Source organism: Leptinotarsa decemlineata, unplaced genomic scaffold (assembly GCF_025532065.1).
Source record: "Leptinotarsa decemlineata unplaced genomic scaffold, Ldec_3_MD MMD2_tig00026314_RagTag_RagTag, whole genome shotgun sequence".
In the NCBI taxonomy this organism is placed as follows: Eukaryota; Metazoa; Arthropoda; class Insecta; order Coleoptera; family Chrysomelidae; genus Leptinotarsa; species Leptinotarsa decemlineata.
Genome location: NW_027412684.1, coordinates 4,885,019 through 4,899,712, shown reverse-complemented (window position 1 = coordinate 4,899,712; position 14,694 = coordinate 4,885,019). Strand labels below are relative to the sequence as shown.

Below are 14,694 nucleotides of genomic sequence, written 5' to 3'. Positions count from 1 at the left end.
CAGAAAAGGTAATCTAAAAAGTTTGCCCTTTCTAAACTTGTATAGAGTACTCCATTATAATACTTATATTCTTCAGATTGTTAAAGGTAAAACTTTTCATATAACGTCGATAAAAAAATGATTTTTCTTCACAAAAAAATGACTTTCGTTGAATATTTAGACAAAAGTGTTTTCATTCATTTCATTAGAGTGAAGAAGGTAGATAACAAAAGGTTTTCCACAAAAGTGACTTTCGTTCGAGTATATTGAATCTTGAAATGACTAACTCAATATTTCCTCGACCGAATCTAGTCATTTTGTCCTCGACTTGGTGAATGGAAGGTAAATTTCGGAAGGGTATGTATTATTATGTTACTACGGAGATTGAAACACAAAGCCAGATTTGAATAAATCGAGAATGATGTGAACACCGTCGAATTTTATTAAATTTTTGGTTCTCAATTACACCGAATTAAATCTTATTCATCAACTGTGTGTCCTACCACTGCTGAAGTCCACGCTCCGTTTGTAATTCCACAGGCATTCACACCTCTTTTCAGTCTGAAGTATCCTTCTTCACCCCATGTAGTACCTAATGAATTTTTCATTATCCAATAATCGGTACCATTTTCTGAACCATAACCTATAATTACGGCACTCCATGGACTTTCGTAGTTTTTTTCATTTTTCTCGCATGTAGCTCCATCTATTATTCCTGACGTATAGTTGGCTAAGTTGATGCCATCGATGGTGACTGTAAGCGGTCCCGTTTTAGCTGTGAAAAAAATTGCACTGATATAAAAATTTAGTCTTGCTTAGCCAGAGTCACGTTTAAAAAAAAAACAAAATCCAGGCGGCGGACTGTGATCGATAAAACATGTGGCATAAATTGACCACAGATTTTTTTTAAGAACAAAACACTAGCACTACCGGAAATTTCTTAAGCCCCTCTTAGAGCGGTGCTTGTGCGAAAGTAGTGATTCACATTGCATTTGATTCGCTGGAAATTAAATTTATTTGAAAAAACATACTCAGGAAGTTTGTTCCACATAAACGCCGTTCTTCAAATGGAAGAGTTCTTAAACAGTGAAGTTCGAGGTGTACTGACTTGAACCTCAAAACGATGAGCAGCCAAAGTCCGTCGCGTATTTATGATTTGTACTGCTCTTGGTGGAATCAAATGTGCCAAGTAATTTGAACAGTTCCTGTGAAAGTGCCTATAGAAGAGAGACAAATATCCAACCTTCCTTCGATGTTCCAGACTATCAAGGTTGCATGCAATTGATGTTTGCGTCTCCAATCAGGCGGATGACTCTTTTCTGGATGGAATCCAGCAGCTTCAGGGTATGTTTGGGGGCAGAGCCCAATACATGAGAACAATGCTCCACAGAAGGTCTGATCCGAACTTTATAAAGCATCGAAATTTGCTGAGGTGTGTAAAGTTTTCTGGTTCGGAACAGTGTTCCAAGCTTTTGAAAAGCAGCCTTTGCAATTCCAGCGACATGGTTGTGCCAAAACATATTGGTGTCCATTTTAACCCCCAACAAACTTATCGAAGCAGAAAGCGGAATTGTCTAATAAATCACGATTGCGTTCTTCCAAATATGGGTGACATACGATAGAAGGTCGCCTGTTGATCGAAAGCCATATTGATGATCGCTCAAATTGTTGAAACCTTCCAAATATTTTAGAATGTGATGGTTTACGGCTTTCTTATTGATTTTGATATCACTGATAGTGACTGGTCTTTCGTTTTCTTGCCCTTTTTGGGAATAGGTTGAACACGAGAAATCTACCAACTGTAGAGTGGGACGCAAAGTGTTCAGCTAGTAGATTTGCTTTCTCTATGGCTTTTGTTGCAATTGAACCATCCGCTTATGTTAGTGGTGGAATTGTGGATTCTGTAAAATTCTGATTAAGAGCTTCAGCTGAAAAGATGAGGTCTTGTTGAATTTTTTTGGTTGTTGTGTTATCTGAATCTTTCAGAATGGAATTTGATCCTCTAATTAGAAGGGTGTAACGGTACACATAACGTGTTGGTTTTCTGAAAAACCCAAACTGTGATTTTCAATGTTTCTTGCTAATGAAGCTAATATTGTTCTGAAAAACTATTATTCTATATTACCAAGAAGGTTTTTCAAATTTTCAAATGTTCATTTTGGTTCTTTGTATTTAGAAAACGATAATTTCATGAAAATAATTTTCATTCTGCGAGTAAGATGTTTTTCTCTTGCACTCGCTTTCATTTGAGACATATTTAATTTGAACATTCTCATATTTGAGATACGTACCTATATCCAGCAAACGAATCTGAAGTGACATTAGTCATATCGCATATAGATTTTGCCTACTACGCTGATAAATCTGTGTGCATTCGTAATACAGGCTGGTTCACGGTGGATGGCATTTTAGACGTTTCTGGTGAACCAGAAAACGGATCACTTTTGAAATTCATTAAAGAGAATATTCGGACATTCTCTACCAAACTAAAGTATTTAAAAAAATGCGGTGTTGCTGCGTCCATTAAAAAAGTAGTAGAAACATAGATTTTTCGAATGGAACACCCTGTATATAATATTATTCTTGGAATCTACAACAATTACACGACAACTTTTTCGATATTTCTACACACCTCCCTGTTACCGTTTTTGAGTTACCGTTTTGAGAAAGCTGTTGAAATTTTCTTTTTTTTCCATGATTTCCGAAGAAAAAAATTGGAATTAATTCATATTTTGAAAACGTTAACAGATAGGTATAGGAAAATATCAGAAGAAGTTTTCTGGTAATTGTTGTAGATTTCAAAAGTAATATAAACGGGGTGTTCTATTGTGATAAAGATTTAAGTCACATATTTTACATTTCAAATAGGTTACCAAATTCGTATTATATTCAATTGTCTTTTCCACAATTCTACGTATAGAAACGTTGCAGGTTCATTAAACTCACCTCGACCTAATTATGTATTACTGGTACCTTTTCACTACATTGAACTGTTTGCAGTTCAAATATATAACAATTAGATAATAAGTGATGAGCAACCAATTCTGTATAACCCCGATTCTGATGAATCATTAGTGTGCATATACTCTTCGATGTAAGATGTTACTTTGATACGAATAAAAACGAAACTCTTGGTAATGACTGGCTTCAATTAAACTACCTGGAAAACCCAACATTTCACTATTCGAAAAATCAAAGTTGTTACTACTTATAGCAGTGGCAAGACAGCATTGTCGAAAATATCCTAGTTGGATAGAGAATGTTCGAATATGCTCTCCATTGTATTTTCAAAGTGATCTAGTTTCAAGTTTCACCACATACTACTGCTTGATCGGTATCGGTATAATATCTTTAAGGATGTCTTTTTTTATTCTTATCATGGTAGTCATTCAGTGTAGGTTGAGTTGAATGCTGAAAATGTTTTTCTCTGAACTCAAGCTATTACTAACGATAAAACTGACTGAATCAGACAGCACACTGAATTGAATATATCTTTCAACACAAGTCAGTTTCACGTAAATTGATTTTTCTTTTAGTATCATCATTATAACCTACCTACAATTTCTTGCAGCAACGTTTCATTGCCGAAAACATAGCTGTATGAAGTGAATACTCTTGAAGAAACCCACTTGCAAAGTCCTTCTTCACCTGTGTAAGGGTATGCTTCTTCAGAAGGTATTCCATTGAGGGAAGTATGATAAAATAAACCAAATACATTTTGCGTGAAAGCACAATCCAGCAAATATTGGACACTCAGGTATTCTAAAGTACCATTGTAATTGAAAAGTCCGGTTTCTATTGCAGATGCCTGTGAGAATAATGAATTGGTTTGTGTTGCATGATATTCATTTTAATTTTTGTTACATGAATAAAAGTACACGGGACGTTTCATAATTGAATGTTGATCCTGAAGATAATCCTTGGATGATTTTAGGAAAGATTTTCCATATGAACATAGGTCCGCTTTTTTTTAAATTTCAGTACATGCAAAGTACGCATAAGAATAATTTTTCATCATGGTGAAGATCATCCTAATGTTCATCAGTGGCGTCCTTGTTAACATGCTCTGCTATATTTTTCTTATCGAAATCATGATAGGCCAATGTCCTTTTCCCAAATAAATATTATTTTCGTAATTGCTACAGTCTCATGAAACTGGTCTCTAGCCTTTTTTTTTCGTCCGGCAAACGGTTTTTGAGGTAGCAAAAGAAATGCGTTCACCCACACAGCACTAGATATTCATGGAATATTCCCTGTATATCATAAAACGAACGTATATATTCCAAATATTCATAGAATATTCTTGGAATATATACATGCCTTTAGAATATTCATAGAATATGCTTGAATGAATATGGCAGGATTATTCCCGAAAGAATGTGCATAGAATGTCTATAAATGGATTATTCTCCCTTGAATATTCTAAGAATATTGTCGATCGAATATACCATATGGTATATTCTTAGAATATATCCCCACGGTATATTTTGGAATATTCTATACAATGGAATTTTGAATTATCTTATAATAACGTATTCAAATAATTCAATATTATTAAAAACAAAAATATTTGAAGATCTTAATCGAATGCATAACCTAATGTATATAACCCTGATAGTGTTAACCAGTTTTTGAACTCAACGCAAATATTCTGGATGAATTGCTCCAACAGCAACTGTTGGAAACGACAAAAAAATTTGAATGGGCCAATAAATGAACCAATTGCATCAATAAATTGGTTAATTCTCATCCTATTTGTCTTTTTGTATTTGAAATTATTTAATTACAAAGCGAAAAATCCTGGAAACAGAGAAATGGGGAAGTGAATAATTGGAGTAAACGTTTCTCATTGGTCAATTGAAGTGTAGCGCGCGACAGTCGAATAAGCTTTGTGAAAGCGGCTGTCCCTTAATGCATGGTACATTTGCGTCTGCGTTAAATTCGACATTTGATTCAACATGGCGGTTGACGTGGCAGGTTCGCGTGTGTAATGCATGGTGTGTTGGTGTTATTATCAAAGTATAATTCTGTCACGTTCAGTGTACCATTTATAATTTGGGGTTGTCCAATTTGCAGTACAGCGAATAGTTTGATTTTGGATCTTCAAACAGGGAAGTTGCATCTATTCAGTCTTCAAGAAAAGTAAGTAAAATGCAATAGTATCGATAATAAAGTCATGGTGATTAACCTACTATACCTCATTTTAGGTTCGAGGAGAGTTGGTGTGTGGGATTTGTTGGTTTGACTAAGTACATGTTTGAACTAGTGATTTCAGTTGTGTATATTCAATAGAGAAAAGTAAGTGAATGACACATTCTTTTGTATCATTTGTTTTCATAATTTTTATCACTCGTTTTCAAGATTGTATCAATTTGCCCAAAAGGAAACAGAGTGGTACCTGGTACAGGCAGGTGCGCCAAGGAACTGAAAACGTAATGATTACTTTTCAACAAGACAATGCAAGTTGCTTTCCAAGTCATAAAATGTTGTAAATGTTCATAAGTAACCTATGCGAAAAATATCTATTTGATTTTTATTCCAGTTTTATTGTGCCTTTTTCAAATAGTGATAATGAACGTTAATGTACATTTTGTTCCAGGTATTACTATTGGAACACTGGCTGATGCATTGTTGGACAAATATAGGGAAAACTATTCTGGTGAGCAAAGTTTGAATAACTTTAAGTAAGTGAAGTTTATTGAAGAACGCATCATACCACTCATTTTAAATACTTCATTTGTGGGTTTATTTTTCTAAATGAGAAACCTAACCTAACCTATTTCTTGATGTAATACACTTTTTCTTTTTCAATGAAATGATATATTTATTATTTTTTAATTAGTGCTGATGAATTCACAGAGTTGTTATTTTAGTATATTTTTAAGTATACATTTGTTTGAGAGTAGGAACATCCTAATTTGAATACATTTCTAATATTTGTAATATGACAGTATTCAGGAATATTTTATTCAGTGAATAAATATTTTGAATTAGATTTTTTATTTTTAATATTGGTTGAAACGTCAAATATTTCAGTGTATATTGTTTTTAAAATATATTTGTTTATGAATATTATGTGTTTTATTACTTTTGTGAATCTTGTATCAAAATGCAATATATACATGCCTAATAGCGGTTACTCGTCACATTCTTGGAATATTCCAAATATTCCTAGAATATTCATAAAATATATTTAAAGAATATTCTATGGTGTTTCTCTATTGTATATTCCTACAATAAACTAAGAATATCCTGAATATTTTATGAATATTCCTGGGGTTCTATTCCTGGAATATTCTTAATAGAATATACCTTAGATATTCTAAGAATATTATAAGATATTCCAAGAATATTCCCAAGGAATATTCTTAAAATATATCAAAGGTTCGCCAGGAGCACTTCCAGGGAATATTCTCCAGAAGATATATATATCCATGGCATATTCATAGCATAATACAATATCCTTAAATGTATATTCATGAAATATACCTGGAATATCTATTGCTATGTGGGCATTTGCTTATCCCTATGAGAAATCAGCCGTTGAAGTGTAGTAGGAATGTTTTGTGGGATACATACATCTGGAGTGCTAATTTAGTTGTCAACGTAAACAATTCTGACACTTCTCAAGCTGGATACGTGATGTTATTTACGTCATATCAACTTGTTTATTCAAAAAAGCATGGTGAACTTTTCGAATAGCAAATAAACAGATATGCATTACTAGTATTGGCTTGCTAACGAAAACGCATATTAAACCAGGCGACTGTACCTATATTAGAGCTAGCAACGTTTTTGAGAAATAATTTCAGAACAGCGCTCCTTATAGTACGAGAGCTAGCAACGTTTGGAAAACAAGAATTTCAGAACAGTTGGTTTTTTGATATGCTGTCTTTTTTGCTCTTTCGGTTAGAGTCCGGGTTACCTGTCTAGCGGTAGAGGTTGCGTTTATTAATGCGCAATTAATGCGGTAAAAATCCTTAACTTCAAAATAATTATTTAAAGCGTAATTTTAATTTTTTGCCTTCAGATAGATCCACCAGACATACATTTTTTATTGCCAGGCATTTTTATTGTTGTGAATTATGTTCCACCCGTGAATCTTTATTTTTTTGAAATAAAAAATTCAAAGTATTTCGAATGTCTGTAATCGTTATATTATGTTCTTTAAACAGAAAATAATCTAAAATCAATTTGCTAGGCGTTAATTCAATTGTTAAGTATTAAATATAAATAAAAAAGTAATGGAAAGTATTGATTCTTGTGGTTGGAGAGCGAGAGAGAGAGAGAGACAGTTTAAAGTGCAAGACAGATAGAAAGCGACGGCAGCGCATCGGCAAATGGACAACATGGCGTCAGTCTAAAGTCACATGTTTGTTTTGTGTTTTCGTTATTTGTGATGTTTTATTTATTAATTTTGTTATAATGGTCAGTGATAAGATGAAATGTGTTTTCTATAAAGGACATAAAGACAAAATCATACTTTTCGTGGTTAATATACTGAAAAAATGCCAGGAAGTTTTGAATATACGTTTAAAATATAAATTAAAGTACCGTGATCCATCGACTGAAATAGATAGTATCAGTAAATCTACTTCACATACTTTGCCATTAAATACACCAGCAAATGTTAGTGAAACTATTGCGGAAAACATAAACAGTGAAATCGTTATTGAGGTTAGTGCTTCGAGTTCAATTCATCACTCAACATTCGATGATAAATATGATTTTGTCTGATTCGTTGTGGAATTGGCAGCGGTTCGATTCCCGCCTCGACCAGATATTTTTCTCGAGATAATTCATCTGGTTGAAGCTGGGATGATTCTGCAACCATGTTAGAAATCACACGTTAAAAGGTAAGACCTCGTTAGTTTTCAGCTCGCACAAGTTTCTCAACTTCTGAGAATTGTTGTTCGCATGGGGGCGACAGCTGATTAACGGAAAAACAGATTTCAAACAAAGTTTTTTTTGTAGGAGAGCAATTACCTTCCATAGTTGCAGATGTTATTATTCAAAGTAGGTATTGAATAGAACATTAATCGATAGAAACCGAATTATCATATAACGAACAAAAACAATTACAGGAATTTTAATTTTTTTGTTACAGATGATGGAATATTGGAAGACAATGACAATTCTCAAGACGATGATATAAATAATTCTGGCAGTGAGAGGGAAGATGATGATGATGATGATGATTATGAAGATGCTTCCTTTTTTTGTGACACTATTATAGACTGAAGATATTTTAATTTGAAAAAAATCTGAAACTTTGCATTATATATTTGTAATTCACGTGTAATAATCACTACTTGTTCAATTAAAAAAATATAATTTTTGAACCTTCCTTGATAAAGTTTTTATTCCATTCTTTTCAATTTATGCTTTTTTTATTATATTTTCATTTTTATGTTAAAATGTTTTCAGTGCAATTAATGTATTTTTGCAATTATTTCCTGTCTCCTTCTTAAAATTTTCTGCCGATACGCTGCCGTCGCTTTCTATCTTTCTTGCACTTTGAAGTGTATCTCTGTAACCACAAGCATTATACCCCAATACTTTTCATTACTTTTTTATTTATATTCAATACTGAACAATCGACTTAACGTCTGGCAAATTCATTTCAGATTATTTTATGTTCAAAGAACATTATATAAAAATTACAGACATTCAAAAATACTTTGAATGTTTCATTTGAATAAAATAAAAAATCACGTATGGCACATGATTAACAATAATAAAAATGCCTGGCAATAAAAATTGATGTCTGGTGGATCTATCTAAAGGCAAAAAATTGAAAATTACGCTTTGAAGAAGTCTTTTAAAGTTGAGGATTTTTACCTGTGCAGGTAAGATGTACATTTATAAACGTAACCACTACCGCCAGCCAGGTAGCCCGGACTCTAACCGAAAGAGCAAGAAAGACAGCATATCAAAAAACCAACTGTTCTAAACTTCTTGTTTTCCAAACGTTGCTAGCTCTCGTACTATAAGGAGCGCTTCCTAAATAGAATAGTTTCCGTTGCTCGAACGTTTTCAAGAACCCACAGAAGATTATGTGAGACAGAACGTTTGGAACTAAATCATCACCTGCATCACTGACTGCTAAAACAACAGCAATTGAGGTAGCTGTTCCAAACTCAGTTGAGGAAAATTCTGAGATGAGTATCTTCAAGGCAAGTTGCCAATAATGAAATTTCGCTTATATGCATGGATGATTCTGTATGATTATTTATTATATTCCTGTCTGTTTGAAGGTGGTTGACAATGTTTCATGGTGAATTTCATTAGTTCGGACTTCCACTGTCTAATATGATATGATACGATTTGAAATCCCTGAAACAACAAATAAAATTGAAATGAATAGCTGAAAACAACAATTATGTCAAGCAAAAAAACCTGAAATGAAATTTTTGACGCTGTCTGTACTGAGATATTTTCACATCATGTTTTAGAAGATTCCACTGTTGCAGTCTTGACCATAACAGCTCAGCCTTTTCCTTAGACAAGCGAAGATCTCTTATATGGTCACTCAACTCTGCTTGACTAATTCTGTGCGGATCACTAGACCTATCGCTTACCTCAAAATCAGGGTCATAGGATGTAGAAGGATATGTTGCTCCTTTTAAACAGTCTTCATCACCTTCCTCTGAAATTTCATAGTTTTGGGGTGGAGAAGGGACTGGCAAATTGTCTGAGTGTGGTACAGGCCGAAGAGCAGATGGGAGATTAGGGTATTTAACCGTTCCTCTTTTCTTCATAGATTAACCTTGCTTAATGGGAGGAGTTAAGCAGAAATAACAGTCGTCTGTATGATTGGTAGGCTCACGCCAAACCATAGGTACTGCAAAAGCCATTGCCCGGTTTTTATTTTTCAGCCACTCTCGCAATATGACGGAACAAGAATTACAACATATATGAGGAGCCCATGATTTATCTTGGTCCCCAACTTTCACACCAAAATAATGTTCATAGGCTGTCTTAACGATAGGTGTCATTTTACGTTTCTGAGCCTTAAATGTTATTTCACCACATATATAGCAAAAGCTATCGACAGAATTCACACACTTTCGAGGCATTTCAGATCAGCACTTAAATTAATTTAAAAATCAACTTCACACGATAATTGCAATAGCAACCACGTGCGTACAATTGACAAACTCACATAGGTTATGTTTACTACTTAAGAACAGCTGATGAGAGGGGTGTTATGTAAACAAACATGTGTACCAACTGTTGGTGATGAAATATTTCATTTGTTGAAAACTCAATATACATATATATATATATATATATATATATATATATATATATATATATATATATATATAATATAATGATACTATATCTTGAAAACAAGAGCTAATATATAATTTTTATGGTCACTTTCGATTTTAACACGTGGAAATACATTAAAATCATCTAATTTCAACCCCGAAACAAAAACTTTGTTGTGTTGTGAATTAATGAATAATATGGGAATTATTGATAAACAACTGTGAGAAGCTTGCCTAGATTTTTTGATTATCACAATTGTCATTTCAAGAATAGGAGAAACAATCGAATAGGGACAAACAAATTAGGGCTTTTTTCTACCTCAAAAACCGTTGACCGGTCAACAAAAAAAATATTTTCATGAGAAGAGGTTGATTACAAAAATTATATCCATTTGGAAAAAGGACAGTGGCGTATTATAATAGTGATGAAATAAAATATGGTAGAGCATGATAATAAGGAGGCCACTTATTATTACCATTCAGTATTATCATTCAATATTGAAACATCCTGTATATACCCTACAGTTTCATTTGGAAATTGAAATACATTTGGTGTTTCGCAGGCGACCTTCAATTTAACTTACAGTTGGAGGGAATATTACTTACAACAGCAAATGCCCAACTTTTAGTGCTATTTCCCATGTCTCTTGGAGGTAATGTGGCGTTGAAGTTCCTCCAATCAAAAAATACTGGAATGGCATCATTCACAATTGATTGACTAACCTGAAATTAACATTGATACAAGTTTATTTTTCTTGAACCATCCACCCATGGAAAATATTCGAAATAATAATACAGTTTTTCATATAAAAATTAGGAATCTGTGGAAAAAAGATATGATCACTTGAGAATATATATTTTTATGGTGCACGAATCATACAGAAAACTGAGTTAGGAAGTATTGATTTTAGTGGACTGGGTGAACTGATATTTTTCCATCGAATTATGTTCAGGTATTCTTGATAAAAATGTCTTTATAAACGGTACAGATTCTTTATCGACCTTTTTTGGGCATTTTCACCTTTCCCAATCTGAAAAATATGAAAATTATTATGAAGAACTTCATACATTTGTCGATGTCAAAGGGGTAAACTGAAAAGTTTGCCCTTCTAACACCTGTATGAAGTTCTTCATTATAATTTACATATTTGGGTATAAATATCCAAAAAAAGTCGATAAAAAACTGATTTTCCATCACAAAAAATGACTTTTGTTCAATATCTTGAATAATTCAATCCAACCAAGAACAATTGCTAACGAATAAGACATGAATTACACATGATCATCAGCAAATGTAGTTCCATTAGCTTCCACAAAGTGAATAGGAAATTTCACACATCATATTCACTGAATGGTAATCCACTAACTCGTGTCACTTCAATGAAGTATCTACGAGTTATCTTTGATAAGGAATTGCGATTTGTATATTACATAAATCATATTGCTGTCAAAACAACAAAATTGGATTTATTCATCAACGTAATATCATCAAGAGCCACACAATCATTCCAGTGCTGCTCTAACATTTCAAAACCTCTTTTATAGAATGAGACTTTTGTCTCAGAATAGGTCACACTTTCAGCGTTAACCCTTCCATTCGAGCAACATTTCTTACCGATGACCATTTTATTTGAGGTCTGCGAACAGTCAGTAGTCGCTGGGAGCCAAATTTGGCGAATACGGGGGATGTGGGAGTAACTCGAAGGCCAATTCATGCAATTTTTCCATTGTTTTGTTTGATTTGTGACACGGTGCGTTGTCTTGATGGATTCATTTTTTTCCTATGCCATATGAGGTCTTTCCTTTATCTCGGCCTTCAAACGCTTCAATAACGCTATATAATACTCACTGTCGATGGTATTTTCCTTCTCCAGATATTCGATGAATATTAACCCGCGCACATCTCAAAATACAGAGGCCATAACTTTTCCAGCCGCTTGTTGTGCTTTCGGGCGCTGTGGACGAGGTTCACTAGTTGCTCTCCACTCAGATGACAGTCGTTTTGATTCCGGAGTGAAGTGATGCGTCCATCCATGTTTCATCCACTGTCACATATCGACGTAAAAATTACTGTTTATTATGTTCGAACATGGAAACACTGCTAAGAATCATCAAAACATCTTTTTTTTTTTGTCATCAGTGAGGCCGCGCGGCATCCACTTTGAACGGAGCTTTCTAAAAGTCAAATGCTCGTGAAATATAAATCAAACACGTTCTTCTGATATCTCCAAAATGTCAGCTAACTCACGCAACTTCACTTTTGGACCATCAAAACACTTTTGTGTGTTTTTTTTTGGGTTTTCTGTTACTACCTCATTCGATCATCCAGTGACCACGTGTGAAGTCAGCAAACGTTCAATTGTTGTTTCTGGTGGAGCGGAGTCCTTATAACACTTTACGAGCCATTGTTTCGCTTGACAGTTTTTTCCCATCAAAAAGCAGTGTAAAATTGAAACACAAAATTGTTTTTCATCCATTTTTTTGACAATAACAAAAGTAGTGTCACGCTTGGCACAATAACTCACAAACATGAAATTTCAACAGCTTCTTTTTGAAGGCCAGAACTAACTGAAAAAGCGGGGAATGCAATAAGACTAGCGCCATCTTCAGGCCCCAGGTAGTATCAGTTATATTTGATGCTTGTACTCGTACTATTATAAAAAAGGTGATCTCGTACAGAACATAAAATACCCAAAAAAGGTCGATAAAAAATTGATTTTCCCTCCACAAAAATAACTTTCGTTGAATATAAATGAATGAATAAATGAATATGGGCACCAGGAACGCGATATTTCTCTATCCAATATTGTTATAATAGTGGCATTTTGAGAAAGTCCTATGAAATTGTTCTTGTTTTTTGAAAAAACTAGAGGTCCTAGAGAATAGTTGACTGAGGGCTGTCAGGTACATATGTAAGGCAAAATCACATTCCACTGCAAATCACTTTTCATCAGTCAGACAATTCTTACTGTACCTTGTTTATTCCTTTTAGAAACCATGAGCCTAATTCACAAAAAATACTCTAACTCAGCAGCAAATAATGACAGACGTTACCACACGAGAGGAAGTCGGAATTTACCCAATCCCAAAATCACAAAAATTACAAAATTTTCTTTGATATATGAGAGCAAGAAAATATGCAACCACCTTCAAATGTGCTATTGGGCCATAATATTTTTTTTTAAATCAGAAAATCAGTTAAAGGAGTACTTCTGCAAAAAACCTACTATGACTTGAAGAAATATTACAATAATGTATTTTGACTATCTGTATTTCAGATTCCTAAATATCTGTAATGATTAATTTATTTATCATCTGTAATGGTTTATATATTGCTTTATTTATGTGTATTCGTATATGTACATTTTTCAACCCTATAATGACTATTCGATGTATATCATAATTAAATTTTTTTTAAACTTCAATACTGTTGACTTCATAAAGTTTCACTAGCTTTGTCAATGAGAATTTCTTGAACATAATTGATTGATTGAAACTGGGTATTATTTGAGGCTATTGAGAGAGGCCATAGAAATACAAAAACATGACAATGATAACCAGGGAGGAAGCTCAAACATAAATAAGACATGAATATCGACACTCAAGGAAAGATTGGACCAATCAGATACAAACTTTCACATTAATTATATTGACCGGATTAAGTCATTCCTAATTTGTATTGATATTTTAAAAAAAGCAACATTTTTTAAGAATGTTCAGATAATTTTTTCATCTGATCATATTAGTCTGTCATACCTTGTCATGTCTCCATCGATAATGATTACTTTCAGCTTCTACAACAAAGAAGATTGTAACAGTTATAATCAATAGTTTCATATTGATTTATTCTGGAAAAATAATGTTTGACTGAGTCAAGTTACTGAACTGATAACTAATTATTGAGTTAACATTGACATGTTAACGTACATATTTACGAGAAGCAATTTGAAAACTCTCCGTCTGATAACACATTTCATTAAGCGTACTCCAGATAGTTTATCTCGAGTACGATATATGGGAACAAATAACCTAGCTAATCTCATATCATTACCATCTATATTATATGTATCATCAGAAAAACTCGATTTAACATTTTGAATGAACTGTTTGCAATTCATTCAAATTTGAATTTTCGAAACTTACGCGAAGATTCCATTGTTGCCAATCTAAAATAAGTCGACAATTTTTTCATAGAAAATAAAACTCTGTAAAAAGTAAAACTGGATTCTCTAGCGTAGAATACCTCAATACTCGTTTCGACGCGAGATGGAGAAAACTCAACCATTTCGTTAGGAGATTGTGTAATATTTCGAGGATCATCTTCTGCTTGTTCCATCGATTTTTTTCCAGACACTTACAAAAGCGATGGTAGTTTCAGGTCATATGATCACTGTCAACAGTATATGTCTATCACACACTGAACACTGAGTCATGTGAC

The 14,694-nt window shown here is 33.5% G+C and overlaps 1 protein-coding gene across 1 annotated transcript; it reads right to left on the bottom strand.

The window, feature by feature from the left end:
* Positions 1–377: 377 nt before the first annotated feature.
* Positions 378–14,202, bottom strand: LOC111502369 (uncharacterized). Its single transcript, XM_023156440.2, has 4 exons — positions 14,013–14,202; positions 10,863–10,979; positions 3,535–3,787; positions 378–754 (listed from the first exon to the last, which is right to left on the bottom strand). Exons 1-4 carry the CDS (start codon positions 14,091–14,093, stop codon positions 459–461), a joined length of 747 nt encoding a protein of 248 aa, XP_023012208.2. The 5' UTR covers positions 14,094–14,202; the 3' UTR covers positions 378–458.
* Positions 14,203–14,694: the final 492 nt, after the last annotated feature.